The 24,167-nt window shown below is 39.6% G+C and overlaps 1 protein-coding gene across 10 annotated transcripts in view; it reads left to right on the top strand.

Annotated features, from left to right (window-relative positions):
• Window positions 1-24,167, top strand: part of LOC131550601 (uncharacterized) — a 57,792-nt gene that overhangs the window by 12,718 nt on the left and 20,907 nt on the right. For 4 of the 10 annotated variants that reach the window (XM_058792794.1, XM_058792802.1, XM_058792801.1 and 1 more), the window contains 3 exons: window positions 4,736-4,876; window positions 5,528-5,592; window positions 5,714-5,839. In XM_058792794.1, the coding sequence (XP_058648777.1) occupies window positions 4,736-4,876; window positions 5,528-5,592; window positions 5,714-5,788 (281 nt within the window). In that variant the 3' untranslated portion in view covers window positions 5,789-5,839. Of the gene's footprint in view, window positions 1-3,729; window positions 4,470-4,735; window positions 4,877-5,527; window positions 5,593-5,713; window positions 5,840-24,167 lie in introns of those variants that run through there. The other 6 variants (XM_058792797.1, XM_058792798.1, XM_058792799.1 and 3 more) reach the window with 3 other exon arrangements.

The raw sequence follows: 24,167 nt of genomic DNA, 5'->3' as shown, positions 1-24,167 counted from the left end.
TCCCAGGAGGGCACAATGGGTGACCTAAGAGTATTTTATCTTCTGACACCCCTCAGGAACCTAACGATCAGGTCATGCTTCCCCAGGTACCAGCTGTCCACTGCATCCTGCATCACTTTCAAGGTGGAGGTTGACAGCCTACATCCCCACCTTTATTGCAGAAAAGAAAGTACGACTCTACTCGGGCATCTTTGGGTGTCTTCTCGGGGAAGACCACCACCGCTGCCAGTGGCAGATCACGTAGGTCTGTTGCATCCCATCCAGGAGCCACACATGGAGGTTCCAAAGATCTGGACGCAGGTATGCCAGGCAACTGCCAGTGGGAGGACTCATGGGAGGCAAACAGGTCTACACGAGCTTCCCTGAATCGAGTCCAGATCAGCTGGACCACCTGGGGATGGAGTCGCCATTCTCGAGGGAACATGAGCTGTCATGAGAATGCGTCGGCTACACGATTGAGCTCCCCCAGAATATGGATGGCACGCAGCGACTTGAGCCGCGTCTGACTCCAGAGGAGGAGATGACGGGCGAGTTGTGACACTGTCGGTTAATGTACGAAACAGCTACTGTTTCGCTACTGCCATGCCTGACCCTCAAACGCAAACCGTACGAACGGCCTGTATTGAGAAAGAATCGAGACATGAAAGTACGCGTCCTTCAGGTCGACCACTGCAAACCAATCCTGGGATTGGATTCAACTGAGGATGCGCTTCTGCTTCAACATCCTGAATGGAAGCTTGTGAAGGGACCGATTCAAGAAGCGCAGATCCAAGATTGGTCAAAGGCCACCGCTTTTCTTGGGTACAGTGAAGTAAGCAATCTCCACGCACAGGAGAGGGGCGTCTCGGACTGTCACCGAAGTCTAAAGGACGCCGCTGAACCTGAGGGGTCACCTGGCGAACTGAATTGCGTAGCCGAGTCGAACTGTCCGAACGAGCCAGCGGGACGGGTTGGGTAGCACAAGTCACGTCCCCAAACTCCGTGCGAGTGGCACCAAAGGGACAATCGACATACTGCATACCACGGTGGTGCAGCGGTGGGGAGTCATGCTGGATGGCCCAGGAGGCAGCGCGTTCTAGAGCAGCTTCCCACATCTCCAGGTTGTCTGTGTCAGGGCCGCTTCATCGTCTTCCTGTAGGACTTGGTGGACCACTGGGACACGTGGGGCATCACCTTCCTACGTGGAGCTCGACGCGCCAGCCTCGACGATGTCTCAGCACAGGGCGGAGCAGCAGTGGAGGAAGCGGGAGGATGCCCACGCTGAGGAGCAGGCTGAGGCACGGCCCACGATGGAACGGTGGCAGTAGGAGGATCACATCAGGGAAGGATGTGCTGTATGGCCTCAGTCTGCTTCTGTACTGCCGAGAACTGCTGGGCGAAGTCCTCGATAGTGTCGCCGAACAGGCCAGCCTTGGAGATGGAAGGGTCAAGAAAGCACACTTTGTCAACGTCTCTCATCCCGACCAGGTTGAGCCAGAGATGTTCTTCCAGAGGGACTGCGAGGTGACTTTCATCACCTGTAAGGCAAAGTCAGTCGCCATGCGCAGCTCCTGCATCAACCTCGGGTCAGTACTACCCTTTTAGTATTTGTTTTAGTGCCTTGGCTTGGTGTACCTGCAGGATAGCCAGAGCTGCCAACAGCCTCCAGGCTTTGGATGGGAGACGCAGACGATTCCTCCAAGTGGCAGTGTTTTGTGGGCTCTCTCCACCTGGGGAATGTCCACGTACCCCCTTGCCGCCCCGCATCGAGGGTAGTGGATGGAAGGGGTAGGGTAGGAGGAAGGAGACGAGCGGCTTTTGGTCCATGACTTTGTCATTTCCTCATGCATGAACCGGGGCAGAGCACAGTTGTGAGCCGTGCTCCGTGCCGAGAAACCAATCGTCCAGCCACAAGCACTCAGGGCTGGGCGGTGTATTCACCTCCAGCCCAATGCGCACAGCTGCCCAGGCAAGCATGACTGTCAGCTCTGGGTACGATTCAGCGGTGGTGACAACACCCAAGGGGGGGCAGCCCCACCGAATCTTCATCCTCAGAGAAAGAAGCTCATCCCCTGATGCTGCCATTGACACCTGATCCTCCGGCGGAGCACTGGATGAAATGCTGGGACCGCCGAGAAACGGCCCAGCAAAATCACCTGGGAGCCGCACAGGACAAGTGCTGCGAGAGGAGTGAGAGGTCCGTGGGGACTGGCTCTCACTGTAACACTTAGATCTCCCAGAGTACTAGCTGGTGGTCCTCTGCTCGTGGCAGAGAAACCGGGACAGGTAGTGGCAAAGGGGTCTGCTCCTTTCCTTTTAAGACAGGAGAGGCGTGATTGCAGCGTTGCCATGGTCATACGCTCACACATTTGAAAATTATTACAGTAATAGTCAGGGTCACTGTGAATAGGAATCACCTGAAAGAAAGAACAACCTATAAAACAAAGATTTTTATGAGTGTTTCAAAATGAGATTTGATGTAACACTGCAAAGATGCACTTAGATGCTTGTGGTGAATTTGCCTTTCATTTTCTCCAAAACTATACAGTAAAAATTATTTGAAAATTATTACATTAATAGTCAGGGTGTGGCTGTGAACAGGAATCAGTTGATAAAACAAGCAAACCTATAAAGGAAAAGATTTTTATGAGTGTTTGAAAATGGGACCTTATGTAAAAGTGCAAGGATACACTTAGATGCTTGGGGTGAATTTGCCATTAATTTTCTCCAAAACTATACAGTAAAATGACTTGAAAATTATTACAATAATTGTCAGGGTCACTGTTAACAGGAATCAGTTGGAAGAATAAGCAAACCTATTAAGGAAAGCTTTTTACGAGTAAGTGCTTATGAGAAAATGTGAGAATGCACATTGAGATTTGGAGTGATTTGCCATTAATTTGTACAGAAATTGTACAATAGATTTAACTTGAAAATTAATACAGTAATAGTCACTCTAAACAAGTATCAGTTGAAAGGTACACACACCCACACACACACACACACACACACACACACATATTTTAGGTCACCGTGAAAAGCAATCTATTGAAAATATCATCAAAAGTACAAAGGAAACGCCGTTATGACAGCACCCAGCACCCATACCGTAAGTGCACGATTAGACGCGCAAACCAAAAAAAAGTGCGGCTGGCTTGACACCTCATATAGTGACATAGGCAAAATAAATTTTTGCTGTCAGACAGAAACCTCCTATTGGTAGTTGGTATTGTGGCTTTATTATCAGCTATACAGATACATGTATACAAAGGGTAACACTTAACAATAAGGTTCATTAGTTAACATTAGTTAACTAGTGTAGTTGACATGAACTAAGAATGAACAATGCTTCTGCAGCATTTATTAATCTTAATGTTAATTTCAACATTTACTAATGCATTATTGAAGTCAAAAGTTGTGTTTGTTAACATTAGTTAATGCAGTGTGAACTAAAGTGAACTACCAATGAACAACTGTAGGCTATTTTCATTAACTAACATTAACAAAGATTAATAAAAACTGTAATAAATGCATTGTCCATTGTTCACTCATGTCAGTTAATACATTAACGAAATCTTATTGTAAAGTGTTACCATAAACGTATAGGCCAGGGGTGTCCAAACTGCGGCCCGCTATCACTCCTGTGGCGGCCCGCGAGGGATTTTTAAAACTGATACGAATCTGCAGAGTTGATTCAGTAAAATCCAATAGATGGCGCTGTAGCCTGTAGTGCGGTATATAACCCCTGATTTACACCGTCCCGCCGCTCCAGGCAATGCTTGGTTTTTTTTGACCGTCTATGGTTTACACCAGCCACGCCTCTCCGCGCCGCTTCACTAAAGATAGGCATCTAGTCTAGCTTTTTTTCTGAAAAGATGTTCAGCATGTTTTCTGCAAAAACCTCTGACGTGTTTACGTTTTACGTGGCGTGAGGACGTGAAAAAGCTACTCTAAATCCGATCTGACCGTTCAGACTGAAACTGATTTCCAGAAATGCGATTTGAATAGGATTCCAAACCACATATGAATGTGGATTTGCACAAATCGGATTTCATGAAGTTCGTTGCCGTTCAGACTATCTAAATATGAACGGATTTCAGTCGGATTTGCACAAAAATCGGATTTGGGCTGACAGTCTGAACGAGGCTTTAGACTGGAGTAATGGCTGCTGAAATTTCAGCTTTGCCATCTCAGGAATAAAACCTTTTTTTAAATATACTAAAACAGAAAACAGTTATTTAAATGAAAATAATATTTCACAATATTACTGTTTTTGCTCTTCTTGGTTTATGTAAATGTTAAAATATAAGCTCCTTTTCATTCATTTTTCAGCTCTTATTAGGGCTTATGCAAAAAAATTATTATTCCATTCCAATGGGCAGTAGGCATGTAATAAATGGGATCATGTAAAATTAGCCTGCCATTATCACAAATTATTACATGGCTCTGCGGAACACTCGATTCTGATTAGTCAGTCACCATATTCCGAGGTGTGTTCACTGATCTTCCCTGAATGTTGAAATTAATATTAAACAAGATTAATAAAAAGTAAAAGTAATGATAATGTTAGTGTGTGTTAACAGTGAAAATGTACACAATCATACTGTAAGGTGGTAACTATTATCATTTCTTTCTTTGTGATATACATCTCTCGGTGTCTCCCTTTATTTAAACAGATAATGTCTAGTTATGTAAAATATTTAAATAAAGTTATTTAAATATTTTGCATAACTAGACATTATCTGTTTAAATAAAGGGAGACACCGAGAGATGTACATCACAGATGGAGCTGATCTGGACACGGAGGACAGTGATGATGAGCTTCCACCAATGAAGTTCCTCTTAGACGATGTCCAGAAGCAAACCACTGGCACCACTGAATGTAGAACTGTCACAGGTAAACAAGACTTAAGTGTGTAACTTCACCAGCATTAGCGGAACCACATTGAATCGAAATCACATACTTACCTACAGTATTTGACAAAAGAAGCATGTCTAGATTATTAGTACTCATAAAAGACTAGTACCCTGGATGACCTACTAGCAGTGAGAGTCTGAAATGTGCATAGGAGGCTACAAAAGAGAGAGTTTGTGAATGACAGTGAAGTGGCAGTGTAAATGCTGCATCCAAATATGAATACTTTTATTTTCCTAAATAATTTATTGCATATTTTCATTTTATTTTCTAATACATTGTCTTGAATTTATTGTTTTTCTTTTTCTGTCCTTTATGTCTGCTGTAAAGCCTAAGTTTCTCATTGGGGTAAATACTGTCATATATGATCATTCCTACATTTGCTCAATTTTTTCCCACTACATTTTGTGATATTTATACTTGAAACGAAGACTAACTTTGCAAATATGGTAAGAAAACCAAAACGTAATTCAGTTTATTCTCTGAAAACACATCTACCTGATCAATAAATACTAATAATGCCACTTCACCTTTTAAATAAGGCTCTGATGTTTTTGACTCCAAGATGTCTCATAAATTTAGAGTGACACTGATTCAATCGTTCATTATTCCTTATTTGTTCATTATGTGCAGGTAGTGATGCTTCACATGGCTCTTGCTGTTTAGAGATGAGTGTTGATGAGCCTGGAGAAATGTTTGTAAATGATCCTTGATTTGTTTTCTTTGCGCAGAAAAAGTGTTCTCGTTGCTTCATTAAATTCAGATTGAACCACTGATGGCAGATGGACTATTCTGACGATGCTTTTCATATTTTTCTAGGCCTCGACAGTGTTATTTACTTGGCAGTCAATGGGACAGTCACAAACCTCCTGGTTTTCATCCAAAATATCTTAAATTGTGTTCCGAAGACGAACAAAGCTTTTACAAGTTTTGAATGACATGGGGGTAAGTGATTAATGACAAATTTTTCATTCTGGGGTGGAGTAACCCTTTAAGAGAATCTTAAGAACATCTAAAGCCAGGCTCACACTACAGGAGTTTTAAAATCCTAACCGATTATGAAATCTGGTTGCAGCACACACATAGGAGAATCTTTGCAGATTATCTTCCCTCAAATCTTAAACATGCACACACTACAAAATTTGAAATTCGTGGCGCATCACACACTACAAGATATTATTAAGATTATTATGCCAGAGGGAGCGTATGGAAGCAGAATAATGACAATAGTTTTTGAAACATAAAGCATGCTGAATTCCACAAATCGAAAAAAAGATGCATTGCAATTAACAGTGCTTGCATTTTAATGCCTTGTATTTCCAGGGCTTGCATTTTTAGGTCCTGAAATTTAACATAGTTGTTTATTTAAGCTGTGAATATTTCAATTCAAAATATTTCACACACATTTTCATAATTAATCATTCATATTCACCTTCCAGAATTCACTTCCAAAATATTCAATCTGTTTAAAAATACGATGTATAATATTCGACAGGCAAATTTCAGTCATTTTATTTCACTTTCCAAATTCGCTGCCACAAATTTAGTGGTTAAAATTCGGCAGAAAATTCAGCGTTGTACATCAGGGAACCGCAGGAATAGCAGTAGAACACCGATGCATGATCTCTAGCTGATGTCAGCCACTCACCAGCAGGTGGCGCAAGCGGCTGTTGATGAAGGCCATATGTGGATCAAGTCACTCATTTACAAAAACTGATTTGCAGAAATGGAGCTAGCGCTAGAAGTTTTGATTATCGGGGCCAGTATAAACATGTGGAAACGCTGATTGTGTGTATGTTAATTCAACATTTTCGCTGTTTCCCGTAGCCTACATATAAGCAGCTTTCTCTACCACAAAGGAGATTATAATGCTCTTTTACCCAATGCTGAAGTACAGAACTAACATTACATCTGAGGAAGACATATATTGCTTTCAGTTGCTTAGTTTCTGTAACTCTGTATCATGGCTTGTGTGACACTGTGCTGTAATACTGGGGTTCCCCTCATACGTCACACTCCAGGATTCCCCAACGACACGTAACTCACCACAGTGAACTAATACAGTGATATAAGACCTCAGATCTCAGAATACACTTTATTGATGATTATGCAAACTATATACAGGCATGCAAATGAGGTCAGAAGAAAGCAACGCGCTGCATTTTCGTTGCTTTCCCTTACCACTGTTCTATAGTCGACAGTCCTACAAAGATATCAATACCACGATTAGTTTAAACAGTAAGCAACCACTTTATATCAACATAAAAAAGGAGTTCAAAACCGCCTAGGTGTATTTGTGCAGCAAATGTAAACCTGAGAAAGCATTGTCGCGCTATCGCACCCAAGGGGCCGTCTGACAATTCCACCGACTGGGTGTCGAGTGTCGAGTTTTTTTTATTTTACATTTTCTATTAAACATATAACATTCACAGGGGATACAGTCAAAGCAATAAAATACATACACAACCAGAATACAAAACAGTAAATACCTCGATAATAGCAATAACAAAAAAGAAATATAAAGAGAAAAACAAATAAATAATAGTTGCCATAAACATCTTTTTAAATAAATAAAAAGTGTCCGAGTTACGTCCGCCTTGTTGTCATGTCATGCTGACGTGTGCCAAAAAACTCTCGCGACGGCGAGGCGGCTGTGTCGGATTGAGCAGTCGCGCAGTTGCTCTCCACCGACTGCGCTGATCAAAAGCATGATGGGAAGCGACTGACTGATGACACAGCTTAACGCTCATTGGTTCAGACAACTGTGATGCTGCGTTCTCTGCTAAAATGTTTTTTTTTATTTTTTTTATCTGATTTCATGTGATTGTGTATTTAAATTATGCTTGAATATTCCCAAACACTATGATAGTGCGATCTCTGTGTGAGATATGTGATTGTTGTCATATTTCTATAAAAATCTAAAATACATGTTTGTATTAAAGTAGAATGGATGATAAATATGCCTTTCGTATGGGATTAAATAGGAAGCACTTTGAGTGTCCTGTTCATCATATTTATATTCATATAAAAGCAACAGAACTTAAATTATATCACATTTATTAGCAGAACAGCACATGAGTGAGAATAACGCGATATCCACCTTTGATCTCGTATAGTCTATCTGTTCCACTTCGAGAGGTCAGAACTGTCCATCTTGACTGTGCTTATTTCACTCCTCCCCTCACTGCAGCCACCTACTCTGGCCTACATTTCAGGCGAGGCGCATCTCAAACAAGTCTAATAGCTGTCATTGTGTTAGTGCACTACTGAGCCACGTAATGTGTTTTCTTTAACCGATTTCTGAGGGAAACAGCGTGAAACCTTGCACGTTCGTTCATATTCTACATCTGCTTAACTGTCCATTTAGTTCGCATAATCATCAATAAAGTGTATTCTGAGATCTGAGGTCTTATATCACTGTATTAGTTCACTGTGGTGAGTTACGTGTCGTTGGGGAATCCTGGAGTGTGACGTATGAGGGGAACCCCAGTATTACAGCACAGTGTCACACAAGCCATGATACAGAGTTACAGAAACTAAGCAACTGAAAGCAATATATGTCTTCCTCAGATGTAATGTTAGTTCTGTACTTCAGCATTGGGTAAAAGAGCATTATAATCTCCTTTGTGGTAGAGAAAGCTGCTTATATGTAGGCTACGGGAAACAGCGAAAATGTTGAATTAAACATACACACAATCAGCGTATCCACATGTTTATACTGGCCCCGATAATCAAAACTTCTAGCGCTAGCTCCATTTCTGCAAATCAGATTTTGTAAATGAGTGACTTGATCCACATATGGCCTTCATCAACAGCCGCTTGCGCCACCTGCTGGTGAGTGGCTGACATCAGCTAGAGATCATGCATCGGTGCTCTAGTGCTATTCCTGCGGTTCCCGGATGTACAACGCTGAATTTTCTGCCGAATTTTAACCACTAAATTTGTGGCAGCGAATTTGGAAAGTGAAATAAAATGACTGAAATTTGCCTGTCGAATATTATACATTGTATTTTTAAACAGATTGAATATTTTGGAAGTGAATTCTGGAAGGTGAATATGAATTATTGAATTTTTAATTATGAAAATGTGTGTGAAATATTTTGAATTGAAATATTCACAGCTTAAATAAACAACTATGTTAAATTTCAGGACCTCAAAATGCAAGCCCTGGAAATACAAGGCATTAAAATTCAAGCACTGTTAATTGCAATGCATCTTTTTTTTTTCGATTTGTGGAATTCAGCATGCTTTAGGTTTCAAAAACTATTGTCATTATTCTGCTTCCATAGAGCGCCTCATGTGATCTCACGCAGCAGCTCGTCAGGGAAATCGGGGCTAAATCGGGCAAAAAATCCTGTAGTGTGAGCCAGGCATAAGTATACTCAAATGTGCTATTTTGGTACATCATGAATATGAACTAAAATGTGCTTTTAACGTACTATCTCTGTATTAAAAAATTTTTTTATACAAATGAATTTTTTTTTGTACAAATATGTAAACATTTGAGTAGATGTTCTTAAGATTATCTTAAGAAATACTTATAATTTTTTTGTATATTTTAGTGTGTGCAGAGCACTTTAAGTACAATATCTAAGTCCAGTTTTTTCACCTGGACACACACACAACTCTGAATAGCTATTTTTGTGAGGACATTCATTGACATAATGCAGTTTCTAGCTCCTTACCCTAACCCTAACCCTATCAGAACTATGGGCCTGTTTACAACTGGTCATTTCATGCATTTTCAATGATCGGATATCTATCTGATTTGTTAAAACGTTTCCATTTACACTTGGCCACATAAATGTGTCATCACAAAACGGATATAAATCCGATCTTCAATATTCCCGCTCTATATTTAAATTTAAAGGAGTTCACGTCAACTAAATAAAAAGATAAGCGCTGCATTTTATTAATTATCAGCTAATTTCAAGATCAAAGATCGCAATAGTAGAGCGTGTGGCACTGGAAAGATAAGTTTGTTTTACTACTACTTTTAATGAAGATGATTGTGTGTTGACCGTCTGCGTCTTTCAGTTTCATTCACAGGTTTGCACGTCGGCTTGCTGAAGAGATGCTCAGCTACTTGTCCGCGGCAATGCGCGTTGCATTAGCGCTATCATATCTGACTATAATGTCACATAACACTCTCTCACATGTTTATTATTTTAACATTTTGGGATGAGTAAAATTTACATATGTGGTTTCAACAAACAGATGCATTTACTCTTGTCCAGTTTTGTCTGGAATGCGGCCCAGACCACCTCCTGAAGTGGTTTGAGCACCTGGTCTTTTCACGATCAGATAGCTATCCAATCAGACAAAATGCGTGAAGTGATCAGGTGTAAACAGCCCCTTAAGTGCCTCACCCAAACCCTTACCCTAAACCTACCCTTTACCCAATTATAACCTGACCCCTAAAACCAAGTCTTGACCCTCAAACAGGCCTTTAAAGGGGTCTCAGAAAGTGAGGTCCGGCCAAAATATCCTCACTTTACTCATTTGTCCTCACTCTGAAGGTCTAAAACTGAAACCGGCTCTCACAAAGCTGTAGGTGCACTAATTAATAATGCAACGGATATATTTTCATGTTAAACCACTGCATCTCAGATAAAAAGGAACTTTACTGCTGTAGTATCTAATATTATATATGTTATATCTAATTATATGTATATATCTAAATATGGTTAAAATGTCAGGAATCATTCAAAAAGCAAAAGTCTATTTTTTGCAGAAGACTGCAACTATTCTAAAGGTAACTAGATTTTAATTATTTAAATATATTTTACTCAAATACATTATTTAGCTAATGAGTCAAGAACAGTCTTTAATGAAATGGTACAAGATAAACATATTAACCGAAGAACTCGAAGATCATGTGGATATAATAGTCATTTTATTTTTAAAAAGATTTAAAAGCAACACTAATTATTTTAAATGTAGTTTTACATTTAAAATATGTTTATTTTCTAACAGAAGAGTAGCTATGTCAACACAGAAAAACAAGGTGTTTACACTGGGCCCTGTGGCTAGGGGGCAATTGTAACAGTGTTACAATTGCCCCTGATGTTGCAGCCATGATAAAATCTCATACGCTAGCTAGCCACACCTATATTAGCATAGGTTATTCAATTTTCTATCAATAACCTAGAGATAAAATATATGTAGTTTAAATTTGCGGTCATCTAAACATTAGACAGCAGCAAAAAAATACTGTACATCCAAAAATTTATTTTCATACAACACAATCAGTATTTTGCTAAAAAATTCTGCTGAGGTGAAATGATTGTGCTCCTTTTCCACAGACAGAGAGAGTTTCATCACTCTAGCTTGATTCTGATTGGAGGAATTGAGTGTGTTACAATTGCCCCCGGTCTCCCCAACATTGCTTTGAAATCGCTCCTGTAGTTAAAAAATGTAAAACCGTATTCCCATCCTGTATTTCTATCAAGGTGAAACAAATCAAATCAGTTAATTTCCAACTACAGTCCACCCTGTTGAAAAAACCGGCTTGAACCTTCTCTGTCTCCATCTCAGTCATGAAACATCTCATACAATGGTATTAACCTGGAAGTGACAAGCAACCTCGAGCAATGGAGGACAAACAGCTTTGAAATGTGCATGCTTTGAATGATCTAGGATTATGAAGCTTTTTAAAATTTACTTGCACATTGTTATGTCCCTAAATATGCAAGGTAAAATGCACAGAAATTGTTTGCAAAGCATGCTGAAGTTATTTTTACATACAACTGGAAGACGTCATATAATGTGTTATCGAACACAGTGTGTGTAACTTTGAGCTTTATTGAACAACCTACGGAAACCACCGTGTACAAACATAAGTATTGCAAAATATTTGGTGGGAAAATGGCACGTAAATAGACCGTGAGGACATGGAAATGATGACATGCTAACTTTTGACATTGGAACAGTTGGTTATAAACACCTTTACATTCGGATTGACTTGATTATTGTGCCATGGTGTCATGGTTTATATGAGTCATCAGTGGTATGCAGTGTGCAACAAGCAGAACTTATTAACTGTTCATTGAGGTGATGAGGATACTCCATGCACTTCACAGCATTGCATCTTTTAAGGAAGAACTACATTACAAACAAAAAAAGGGGGTGGGTTGACATTTATGAGGTAGGCTGGTTTCATGTGGTCTGCAAACTTTCATTCTCGCATCATGCATCCTTTTAGATTGGTGAGTTTGCCTATCTTTCTTTACATGCTCGGTTCATCAGATATTTTTTAACACCCAAAGGGGTTGTAATCTAAGTTTGCAGTAACCCTTCAGCTACGATGATTTTCTCTCACTATTGATTTAGCAAACAAGTCACGATTTGCTGTTCCATTTTCGGTTTCATTTTAATTATTTAGTAGAAACCCTGAGCATTGAATCCAGTACATGTGATCATTTTTTCTTGATTGTGATTTGGGTGTTACCCAACACAACTTTGTTCATCTGTTGACTTTCATTATGAATCATTGTGGTTATAGCATGTCTAACAACAAGATGTGACACATAGCGAGTCTTTGATTGTGTTGTTTTTGATGCTATATTTATCTTAACAGCATATAGAGACAGGAATGAACCATCGATAGACATCTTTCTCTTACCAGTCGTGGGACACGCCCTGACATGTCGACTACTACAGTTTGATGCTAATAATAGCATTATTGGGTTAACAATTAAATAATGGATGCTTTAAAGTGAAGTATAAATAAAAGATGAGTAGGATAATAGAAATACTTGGTAATATGACTGGCACCTTTCTTGAGGTCACACAGTACAGCCTTTTAGTCCTGTGTTGCACAATATGGTCAAGAAGAAACTTTCTAGGGCTGCCCTCGACTATATGTGTAACCCTGGGACACAAAACCAGTCATAAGGGTCCATTTTTTTATTTATACATCATCTGAAAGCTGAATAAAAACGTTTTCCATTGATGTGTGGAAAACAACTATCTGGAATCTGAGGGTAGAGGTCGACCGATAGTGGATTTTACCGAAACCGATAGCTAGGTTGGACCACACTGGCCGATACCGATTAATCAACCGATAGTTTTCAAAATGGATACTGAAAGAGAGCTAGTGCTTTACTATTTAAAAAAAAAAAAGCAGCAACAGTACTGAACCATACTTTGTAAATGAATAAAAATATTAATATTATTTACTATATTGATCATTAAAGTTATTTCATAATTTGCTAATGTTAAAAGAAGAAATTTTAAAATGTAAAAATATAGCCTATTAGTAGCTAATAGTGAATGTTGAAATGAAAACACTCTAACAAGGAACAATAATTCTACAGTTTTCATTAATGCTACGAATGGACTTTTATTGTTAAATGTTACCATTTAATTTCAACAGTCATGCTTAAAGATTCCATGTTTAAATATCTACACAAGGCCATAGCATTCAAATTACATACATATGGATATTGTATGTGTACTCACACACTTTACTTGCTTCTATTTTTTAACACTTGATAATTATCTAATCAAAAAAAAAAAAAAAAGTTAGTCGCGCTGCGTCTAGGAGAACTCACAGACACACCAGACGCTTTGCGTTCAAATCAAGTGGCGGTCTAAAACAATTTATTTAAATCACCAAACGGACATAAGTTTGCTTCAAGAATGAACAATGTGGCATAAATGAGTTTGAAGTTCGGTGTTTAAAAAAAACAGAGCAAGTGGAAAGAGAACGCGCGATCTATTACAGCTCTCTACATGAAGCATACCGACTTTATTAGAGCCACAGAAAGACAAACGTTTTGCTGAAAAATGCACAATACATAATTTATAGCCTAGGGTGAAGTCATTATATACATTCACAACGATTTGGGACAAATATAATGTAATTTAATAGAAAACTATGTGAATGGCGCTCTGTTCCGCGGCAGGCTTTTCTGTCGGCTGCATTTAAATGCGCATCTGGAGTTTCCCGCTCTGTGTAGCGCGCAGTGTCACGTGTCAAAATAAACAACACGTGCTGTCAGTGATTTCCGCCTCTAGAGGCCGACCCTTCTCAGCCATTCCGGCAACGGTTGCAAACCGGAAAACTATTGGCATGGATTTTTGCCGATAACCGATAGTTGTGGCAATCAACTATCGGTGCCGATTAATCGGCAAAACCGATGAATCGGTCTACCTCTATCTGAGGGTGCAAAAAAATGTAAATATTGAGAAAATCATCTTTAAAGTTGTCCAAATGAAGTTCTTAGCAATGCATATTACTAATCAAAAATTAAGTTTTGATATATTTGCGGTAGCAATTTTATCTTAACGGAACATGATCTTAATAGCGTAATGATTTTTGGCATATAAGAAAAATCGATATTTTTGTCCCATACAATGTATTTTTGATTATTGTACAAATATACCCATGCTACTTAAAGGGTTACTCCACCCCAAAATGAAAATTTTGTCATTAATCACTTACCCCCATGTCGTTCCAAACCCGTAAAAACTTTGTTCGTCTTCGGAACACAAGAAGATATTTTGGATGAAAACCAGGAGGCTTGTGACTGTCCCATTGACTGCCAAGTAAATAACACTGTCGATGCCTAGAAAAGTATGAAAGGCATCGTCAAAATAGTCCATCTGAAGCAACTTTGTACACAAAGAAAATAAAAATTACGACTTTATTCAACAATTCATCTCCTTTTGATTTGATACTTTGATAAAAAAATTAAAAAAAATTAAAAAATAAATAAATAAAAAAAAAAAAAAATATATATATATATATATATATATATATATATATATATATATATATATATGTATATATATATATATATATGTGTATGTATATGTGTGTGTGTGTATACAGTCATGGCCAAAAGTATTGGCACCCTTGGTAAATATGATCAAAGAAGGCTGTGAAAATTAATCTGCATTGTTAATCCTTTTAATCTTTTATTTAAAAAATTCACAAAAATCTAACCTTTCATTGGAGAATAAGAATTTAAAATGGGGGGGAAATTTCATTATGAAATAAATGGTTTTTCTCTAATACACATTGGCCATAATTAACGGTACCCTTTTATTCAATACTTTTTGAAACCTCCATTTGCAAGTTTAACAGCTCTAAATTTTCTCCTATAATGCCTGATGAGGTTAGAAAACACCTGACAAGAGATCAAAGACCTTTTTTTTTTTTTTTTTTTATCCAGAATCACTCCAGACCCTTTAGATTCCCAGCTCCATGTTGGTGCTGCTTCTCTTCAGTTCACCACACTCATTTACTGCAGGGTTCAGGTCAGAGGACTGGAATGGCCATAGCAGAAGCTTGGTTTTGAGCCCAGTGACCCATTTTTGTGTTGATTTTGAGGTTTGTGTTTTGGTTATTGTACGGTTGGAAGATCCAAACATGGCCCATTATAAGATTTCAAACAGAGTCAGTCACTTATTAGGGGTTCAAGCACGAAGTGTAATTCTACGAAGTGTAGTTATATCTGAGACCTACTTTTGCGAACTAGTCCTAGGTCCAATTAGCGTCTATGCTAACGTTAGCCAAATGTTATTTGAAGTATAACTCTGGAACGGAATGAGATATCTTCACCAAACTCTGTACAAATGTGTATGAGCTCAATCTTTAGTGAAATAAAAAGAAAATTGTGCAGCTCTGCCACTTGGGGGGCGCTATAAGACTGAAAAAACATTAAAACAGTGATAACTAAGCAACTGTTGGTCCGATCGACTTGAAAATTGGAATGCAGCGTCTTGGTCCAAAGGGGCATGAATGTCTATGAGGATATTGGCGTATCTCAAAAAACATGGCCGCCATCGGCCAATGAAGTTTGAGCACTTATAGGTGCTGGTCATATAATTAGAATATCATCAAAAAGTTGATTTATTTCACTAATTCCATTCAAAAAGTGAAACTTGTATATTTCAAATGTTTATTTCTTTTAATTTTGATGATTAGAGCTTACAGCTCATGAAAGTCAAAAATCAGTATCTCAAAATATTAGAATATTACTTAAGACCAATACAAAGAAAGGATTTTTAGAAATCTTGGCCAACTGAAAAGTATGAAAATGAAAAGTATGAGCATGTACAGCACTCAATACTTAGTTGGGGCTCCTTTTGCCTGAATTACTGCAGCATTGCGGCGTGGCATGGAGTCGATCAGTCTGTGGCACTGCTCAGGTGTTATGAGAGCCCAGGTTGCTTTGATAGTGGCCTTCAGCTCATCTGCATTGTTGGGTCTGGTGTCTCTCATCTTTCTCTTGACAATTCAGGTCAGGCGAGTTTGCTGGCCAATCAAGCACAGTAACACTATGGTCATTGAACCAGCTTTTGGTACCTTTGGCAGTGTGGGCAGGTGCCAAGTCCTGCTGGAAAATGAAATCAGCATCTCCATAAAGCTTGTCAGCAGAAGGAAGCATGAAGTGCTCTAAAATTTCCTGGTAGATGGCTGCGTTGACTGTGGACTTCAGAAAACACAGTGGACCAACACCAGCAGATGACATGGCAGCCCAAATCATCACTGACTGTGGAAACTTCACACTGGACTTCAAGCAACATGGATTCTGTGCCTCTCCACTCTTCCTTCAGACTCTGGGACCTTGATTTCCAAATGAAATGTAAAATTTACTTTCATCTGAAAAGAGGACTTTGGACCACTGAGCAACAGTCCAGTTCTTTTTCTCCACAGCCCAGGTAAGATGCTTCTGACGTTGTCTCTGGTTCAGAAGTGGCTTGGTAGCCCTTTTCCTGAAGACGTCTGAGCATGGTGACTCTTGATGCACTGACTCCAGCTCCTGTAAACAGCCACACCTTTCAGTAATGACCTTCTGTGACTTACCCTCTTTGTGGAGGGTGTCAATGTTCGTCTTCTGGATCATTGCTAAGTCAGCAGTCTTCCCCATTATTGTGGTTTCAAAGAACAAGAGATACCCAGAATTTATACTGTAGGGATGGTCATTTATTCAAACTCAAATGTAAATATTCTAATATTTTGAGATACTGATTTTTGACTTTCATGAGCTGTAAGCTCTAATCATCAAAATTAAAAGAAATAAACATTTGAAATATATCAGTCTGTCTGTAATGAATGAATATAATATACAAGTTTCACTTTCTGAATGGAATTAGTGAAATAAATCAACTTTTTGATGATATTCTAATTATATGACCAGCACCTGTATTAGACAAGGTTAACGGAGGTCAATCGAAACGAAACTCGGTGGGCATGTTTGACTCATGGCCCTAAAGGTCTGTAAGAATTTTGAAAGAAATCGGCCACTAGTTGGCGCTAACGAGTTTTTTTGGCTCTGTAATCACGTAGTGTTTAACATATCCACACAATATGCACATCATTTGATAGATCTCCTCATAATGAGCAACTTTGCCTCAAGAAGCATTGCTGTCAATCAAATCGTTAAATTAAAAATGTTAAAAACCTACTTTTGCGAACTAGTCCTAGGTTTTTCACCCGATTGGAACCAAACTACTGCAGTAATATTCTCTGGACTCTCTAGATCAATAATTATCGAAAAAAATGTTGAATTTCATCATTTGGTTAGCTTTAACGGGGTCATTGGGCAAAGGGGCTTGGCCAAATATACCCCAAAGCCTATAAAACCTAAACGAAAACTTGAAACTTGTTGAAAATGTGTCACATGACTCTTAATAACCATGCAAAGTTTCATGGAGATTGGACCATAGGTGGCGCTATAACAGTTAAAAAGGCCTCAAAAACACTAAATTTCTATGGAAAATGACCTCAAACTGTAGAACATGTTCATATATTCACACAAACACTATATCTTCATATCATATGATAGATCTCCTCATTCTGAGCAACTTTGCCTCTGGGACTAATGCATCAAATTGTTCATTAAATATTCACAAATATGTTAAAAACCTACTTTTGCAAACTAGTCCTAGGTTTTTCGCTCAATCTCGATCAATCCACTTCAGCGCAATTCTCTGAACTCTCTAGATCAATAATCATAAAAAAAATGTTGAATTTTGTCCTTTGGTTAGCTATAACTGGTCATTTAGAAAATGGGCGTGGCCACATTTACCCAAAAGCTTATAAAACCTAAACGAAAACTCAAAACTTTACGAAACTTGGTGAAAACATGACAGACGACTCTTAACAAGCATGCAAATTTGCATAGAGATCAGACCATAGGTGGCGTTATAACAGCTAAAAAGGTTTCCAAAACACAAGATTTCTATGATAAATGGTCTCTAATTAAGCTACAAATTGCTCAAATATTCACAAATACACTGTATCTATATATATTACGATAGAGCTTCTCATTCTGATCAACCTCTAGGATCACTGCTGTCAATCAAACTGTACTTTAAGTATTTGAGATTATTTAAAAAACATGCTTTTGTCAACTAGCCTTCAGTTTTAACACAAAATCAATCAAATCAGTGCAGTAATGTTCTCTGGACTCTCTAGGTCAATAATTATCAAAACAATGTTGAACATTTGCATTTGGACAACTATAAACTGGTCATTTTATAATATGTTATTTACATAGTGTACCCAAAGGCCTATTAATACTAAAAGAAAGCCTACAAACTGTGTAAAATGATCCATAAAATACCTATTAATACTAAAAGAAAGCCCACAAACTGTGTAAAATGATGCATAATTTCATTCTAAAGAAGCATGCAAATTTGAGAGATTGGGCAAAAAATAACACTATAATAGTTATAAAGGTTAAAAACACAGTGTTATATGAAAAGTTGCTATTTATAACCACTAGATGGCAGCGGAAGACCACTAATGGGCTTATGAAACACTTAAACAGTAGTGTTCATAGGTTTTCTTATGGAGATATTAAAAAATAACTCTTATAATATTTAAAATCACATTTAATTCAAGTTTACCATTTTGCTCATATAGATATGTCAGTTTTTACAATTTTGCCATATTATGATCACAGAGAAACCTGAAAATGGCTATATAAACTTAAAAAGAGAAGACTTGCAAAAAGTATTTTCACTTGTCATTTATTTCAAATATCTATATCTGCAACAAAATATGTGTGCATGTATGTCCGTGTATGAGTGTGTCTGTGTGTGTGTGTGTGTAAGCAAGCTTAATGATTATTAATATGATAGTTTAACCATTTCATTTCTATTTGTGTGTGTCTGTGTCTGTGTGTGTGCGTTTCTGTGAGCCTATTGTCCATTTTCAATGTGTTTCACTGTCAGCTATACATCCAGGTTGGCCTAGACCCTAAAAGCATACCACCTTAGGCCTGAAAATGCTTGAACCCCGGTGATCGCTGCTTGCAGCTATATTTGATTTTTTTATCTGTTGGTATTTGATAGAATCAGGGTTTAAATTGGGCCGGGGCCGTCCGGGGCTAAGCCCCAGCACATAGACTCCAGGGCTCAACATTAACACTTCATTAATGCCAGACAAGTAACATGATTAAAACACCAAAAATAACTATGTAAACACCAAAACGCAAGTATTATTCTGATTTTATTACATTTAGAGTAAGTGGCAAATAGTGGATAGCTACTGTCAGGGCCGGATTATCCATAGACAAGATTGGGCGAGTGCCCTGGGGCACCAGCCAATAAGGGTGCACCAAGTGATTAAGATAATGACTAGACCTTAAAAATATTTTTCACGTTTTGTAAATATATTATTTTGCTGGAAGAGATGCAGATACACACTAAATGAACAGTTAATGATACAATATATACATAAAGAATTGCGATTGGGTCAGGTCACAGCTTTGCCCCCTCCCCCCTGTCAGAGTGGATATAGGCAGAATCGCGGTTGTGCGAAACGTAAATTAAAACAAGAGAAAATATCATGACACATAGCCAGGGCTCTACACTGCGGGCCTGGCTACTGTATATAATGCATCTATTGACGGTCTAAGGCAAGGTTCACGCAGCCTTTCCAGGAGAACTGAAAACGCGCAACACTAAGAAACTCAGCATACTGAGGTAAAAATTCAAAATGGAAAGTTTTTATATTTAAAATAGAGTTAGTAAGGCAACATCACTCAACGTTTTCACCATTACGACTGTTTAATAGTTCTATAAACAGTTCAATGAGCAAATACAATAATATTAGGTCACTTACATTTTTGGCGGAACCACAGCGCATCTCACACAGCAACCATCCAATTCAATGCTGAACGAATCTGTTGAGTCAAAGTTTCATTAGCTCATGCATTAACATCATAGACTGTATAAAAACATTAACATCTGATTAATCTGCTGTTTGAACGAATCATTTGAATGAACGATTCAATGACCCACTCATTAAACACTCACTACTGGCACCTACTGGCGTTTAATTTCGTTGAAAAGTATAATTTCCACCATCATTTCTTGTTTGTATATTCAATTGTTTTTTTAAAAGAATCTCATAATTTAATGTAGTTGTATTTTTCAGTGTAAATGATTTAATATGGTAACGGATAATAACAATCACATTATTATAATTGAATTTATAGATCAAATGTAAGAATTTTGAAATGAATTTATAATGAGATTAGTGGGAAAATGCCCTCTATAAAGGTAAAAAATAAATGCCCCTGGATAAAATATAAAAAAACATGCAGATTTATAGCCTATGTCACAGCTGATAGAAAACCGAAGAGAATATTGCATTACAATAAATCATATTTGCAAAAAAACAAAACACACACACATAATACATATATATTTCCATTGTCCTCATTTGTAAGTCTCTTTGGATAAAAGTGTCTGCTAAATTACTAAATGTAAATGTATATGTATGTATATGTATATATGTATATGTATATATATAAGCTCGATACCATAGAGCCGCCCCCACATAACAAATCCCAATTTAACCCCTGGATAGAATCCATGATGCCATGTGTCTAAACAAGATGTCCAGGACCTCCAGCAGAAATATAGGCCCACAACATCAAAAATACAGCAGTATATTTCATTGTACACATGGGGTACTTTTTTATCCCTGTGTTCACCAAACCCATCTTGAGTGTTTGCTGCTAAAAAGCTCATTTTTTAGTTTCATCTGACAATAGAAGCCAGTCCCATTGGAAGTTCCAGTTGTGTCTGACAACTGAATATGCTGGAGTTTGTTTTTGGATGAGCTAGAAGAATTTTTCTTGAAACCCTCCCAAACAACATGTGGTGATGTAGGGGCTGTTTGACTTTTTTTTTTTTTTTTTTCTTCGGGGTTTTCTGACCCCGAGACTCAACTATTTTCAGCAATTCTCCAGCTGTGGTCCTTGGAGAGTCTTTAGCCACTCGAACTCTCCTTCTCACCGTGCATTAGGACGACATAGACACACGTCCTCTTCCAGGCAGTTTCGTAACATTTTATGTTGATTGGAAATTCTTAATTATTGCCCTGATGGTGGAAATGGGAATTTTCACTGCTCTAGCTCTTTTCTTGAAGCCACTTCACTAATTTGTGAAGCTCAATTATCTTTTGCTGCACATCAGAACTATATTCTTTGGTTTTTCTCATTGTGATGAACGATTAAGGGAATTTGGCCTTTGTTTTCCCTCCTGTTTATGTTTCTGTGAAACAGGAAGCCATGGCTGGATAATTTCATGTTCATAATCACCCTGGTGTGCTCAAAATTGTAAATATGAATGGGAATATACTTCAGAGATATTTTACTTATAAGAATTTCTAGGGGTACCAATAATTGTGTCCAACGTGTATTTGAGAAAAACATTAATTTCATAATGAGATTTTCCCCTATTTTCAGTTGTTTTAGTTCAATGAAAGGTTAGATTTTTGTGAATTATTATTTTTTTTTAATTAAAAAAAATAAAATGTAATTAAAAGATCAAAAGGATTAAAGGTGCTGTATGTAGGATTTTGACTCTACTAAAGCATAAAAATACCATAATATGTTTGCAGATATTTAAGAAACATGCTAAGTTAACATACTTGTTTATCTGAAAAACAATGCTACAGACAGTTATTCTCCTTTGAAAATGTGTATTCCAGCCCGGAATGTATGGGTGCGTCCGAAATCGCATACTTCCCTACTATATAGTATGCAAAAAACAGTATGCGAGGCGAGTAGTATGTCCGAATTCATAGTATTCGGAAAATAGTAGGCGAGAATACCCGGATGACCTACTACTTCCTTCCGAATTCTGTAGTAGGCATATGATGGACACTTTACTATCCCATGAGGCCCCATATTCAAAAAAAATGCCGGAAAGCCGCGACGCGGCTGTCTTCAAGTGTAAAGTACCTCAGGGAAAAACATTGTTGATGTTCATTGTTCATTGTGGTTAGGGCTGCACGATTTGGATAAAAAATCGAATTGCGATTTTTCTGATCAAAATTGCGATTTGTGATTTAAAATGTGATTTATTACTATTTCATAAAAGAGCTAAAGGTTTGTTGTGGTGGTTTTAACAGCACCAAAGAAAGACCCAGCATAATCACAATCTATGCTACTGTTTATTTAAAACCTCTTAAACATTGTGTCCATTTTTAATTTTTTATTTTTTTTATAAAGTTGTCAGGATGCAAACATCTGTCATGACATTAAGAACTACAGTATCTTAATTAAAGTTAAATTAACAATCATATATAAAATCTTAAACTTTTAAGAACCCAAACACACTGTACTTTCGGCAGGTTTTACGCCCTTTTCACACATGCTCCGTTTGCAGTGCGTATTTTTTTCCGCGCCCATGTTAACGGATTAAAGGGTTCTCAGTGCATGCGGTTGCGGTCCGGCAGTGCTTTCCTGGAGCGGTGCGTCTGCGTTCTCCGTTATGGGAACTCCTTCCCTTCAACCTTTCCTGAAGTCCTATTGGCTCACGCCAGTCAAATGACTGGCCAATTGTCGCGAAGCATGCAACCGTATGCAAATACTGACGAGCTCGAGAGGCAGTATAAAATGCGGTGCCCGCGACAATTACGTCAGAATCTTCTACTTCACCTGTTGAATTCATCATGGCTACAGTTTGCAAGATCTACGCGGGACCAATTGAACCGCCGGATCAACACGATCACTGCGTCGCCTGCCTGGGCCTGGCCCACGCCGAGGCGGCGCTGGTCGAGTCCGACTGCGGACATTGCGCGGACCTGCCGGCCCGCGTGCTCCGGACCCGCCGCGATATGATTCGCGGCCTATTCGGGGTGAGGTCGTCTTGCCGCTCCGCCAAACCCAACGGTCGCCCCATTCCCCAGTATCCTTCCCCGAGGACTGCTTCCGCCCTCCTTCCAACATTGGGGAGTTTGTGTCCTTTGGCCAGGAGGAGGGGGATGACACTATGTCCATTTCGGCCTCGGAGAGGGAGGATTGGGCGGGATCGGAGCCCGATCAGACAGACAGCTCGGGATCCCCAGACCTCCAAGAGGAGCTCATGAGGGTTCTGTCAAGGGCTGTCCAGGAGTTGGAGCTTACCTGGAGTCCTCCAGAGGAGCCTGCCAGGAGTAAGCTCGACTCCTGGTATTTCAGGTCCACACGGAAAGCTGACTCGAGGGCGTCGGTCCCCTTCTTTCCAGACGTGCACGAGCAGCTGGTGAAAACGTGGTCTGCGCCCCAATCGGCGCACGTCCACTCTGCCACACAGGCCATCTTTTCCCACGTGGATGGGGCGGAGGCCCACGGTACGCGCGCCTCCCCTGTCGAAGAGACTGTCGCTGCGCACCTTTGCCCTGCAGCAGCCAAGACCCTAGGCTCCGACATAAGCCTTCCCTCGAAGCCATGCAGGACCACCGTCCACCTCGCTAATAAAGCGTATGCCTCTGATGGCGAGGCAGCTTCCGCGCTGCACGCCATGGCGGTGCTGCAGGTTTTCAGGCGGCTCCTGCAGGCGGCGGAGGGCGGAGTTCTCACTGCGGAGGCTGTGAAGGATCTGCGTGCGGCGACGGACTTCGCACTGATGGCGACGAAGCGAGCGGCCCAGGCCGTGGGTAAGGCCATGGGTTTTATGGTCGTCCTTCAGAGGCACTTATGGCTAACCCTGGCTGATCTTAAGGATGCTGATCGTAAGGTGCTGCTGAACGCTCCTGTGACTCCCTCCGGCCTCTTTGGTGACGCCGTGGAGTCCATTATTGAGCGCTTCGCGGAGGCTCAAAAGCGCGCCAAAGCCATGAGTCACGCCATGCCAAGGCGCTTTCCAGCAGCAGACGGCGCGATCCAGGTCCTCGCCGGCACCTGGCTTTTCCCAACGAAGGGATAACCCCAGGCCAGCGACCGCTGGGTGACTGCTACTGCTCGCCAGGAGCCGGACGTCCGGAGGAAGGCGTGGGGTCCCGGGAGGAAGCGCCAGGGCCAGCGGAGGAGCCCGC

The sequence above is a fragment of the Onychostoma macrolepis genome, chromosome 12 (genome assembly GCF_012432095.1).
Source record: "Onychostoma macrolepis isolate SWU-2019 chromosome 12, ASM1243209v1, whole genome shotgun sequence".
Classification (NCBI taxonomy): Eukaryota; Metazoa; Chordata; class Actinopteri; order Cypriniformes; family Cyprinidae; genus Onychostoma; species Onychostoma macrolepis.
The sequence above is the reverse complement of the archived record's forward strand: the minus strand, read 5'-3'. Positions and strand labels throughout refer to the sequence as shown.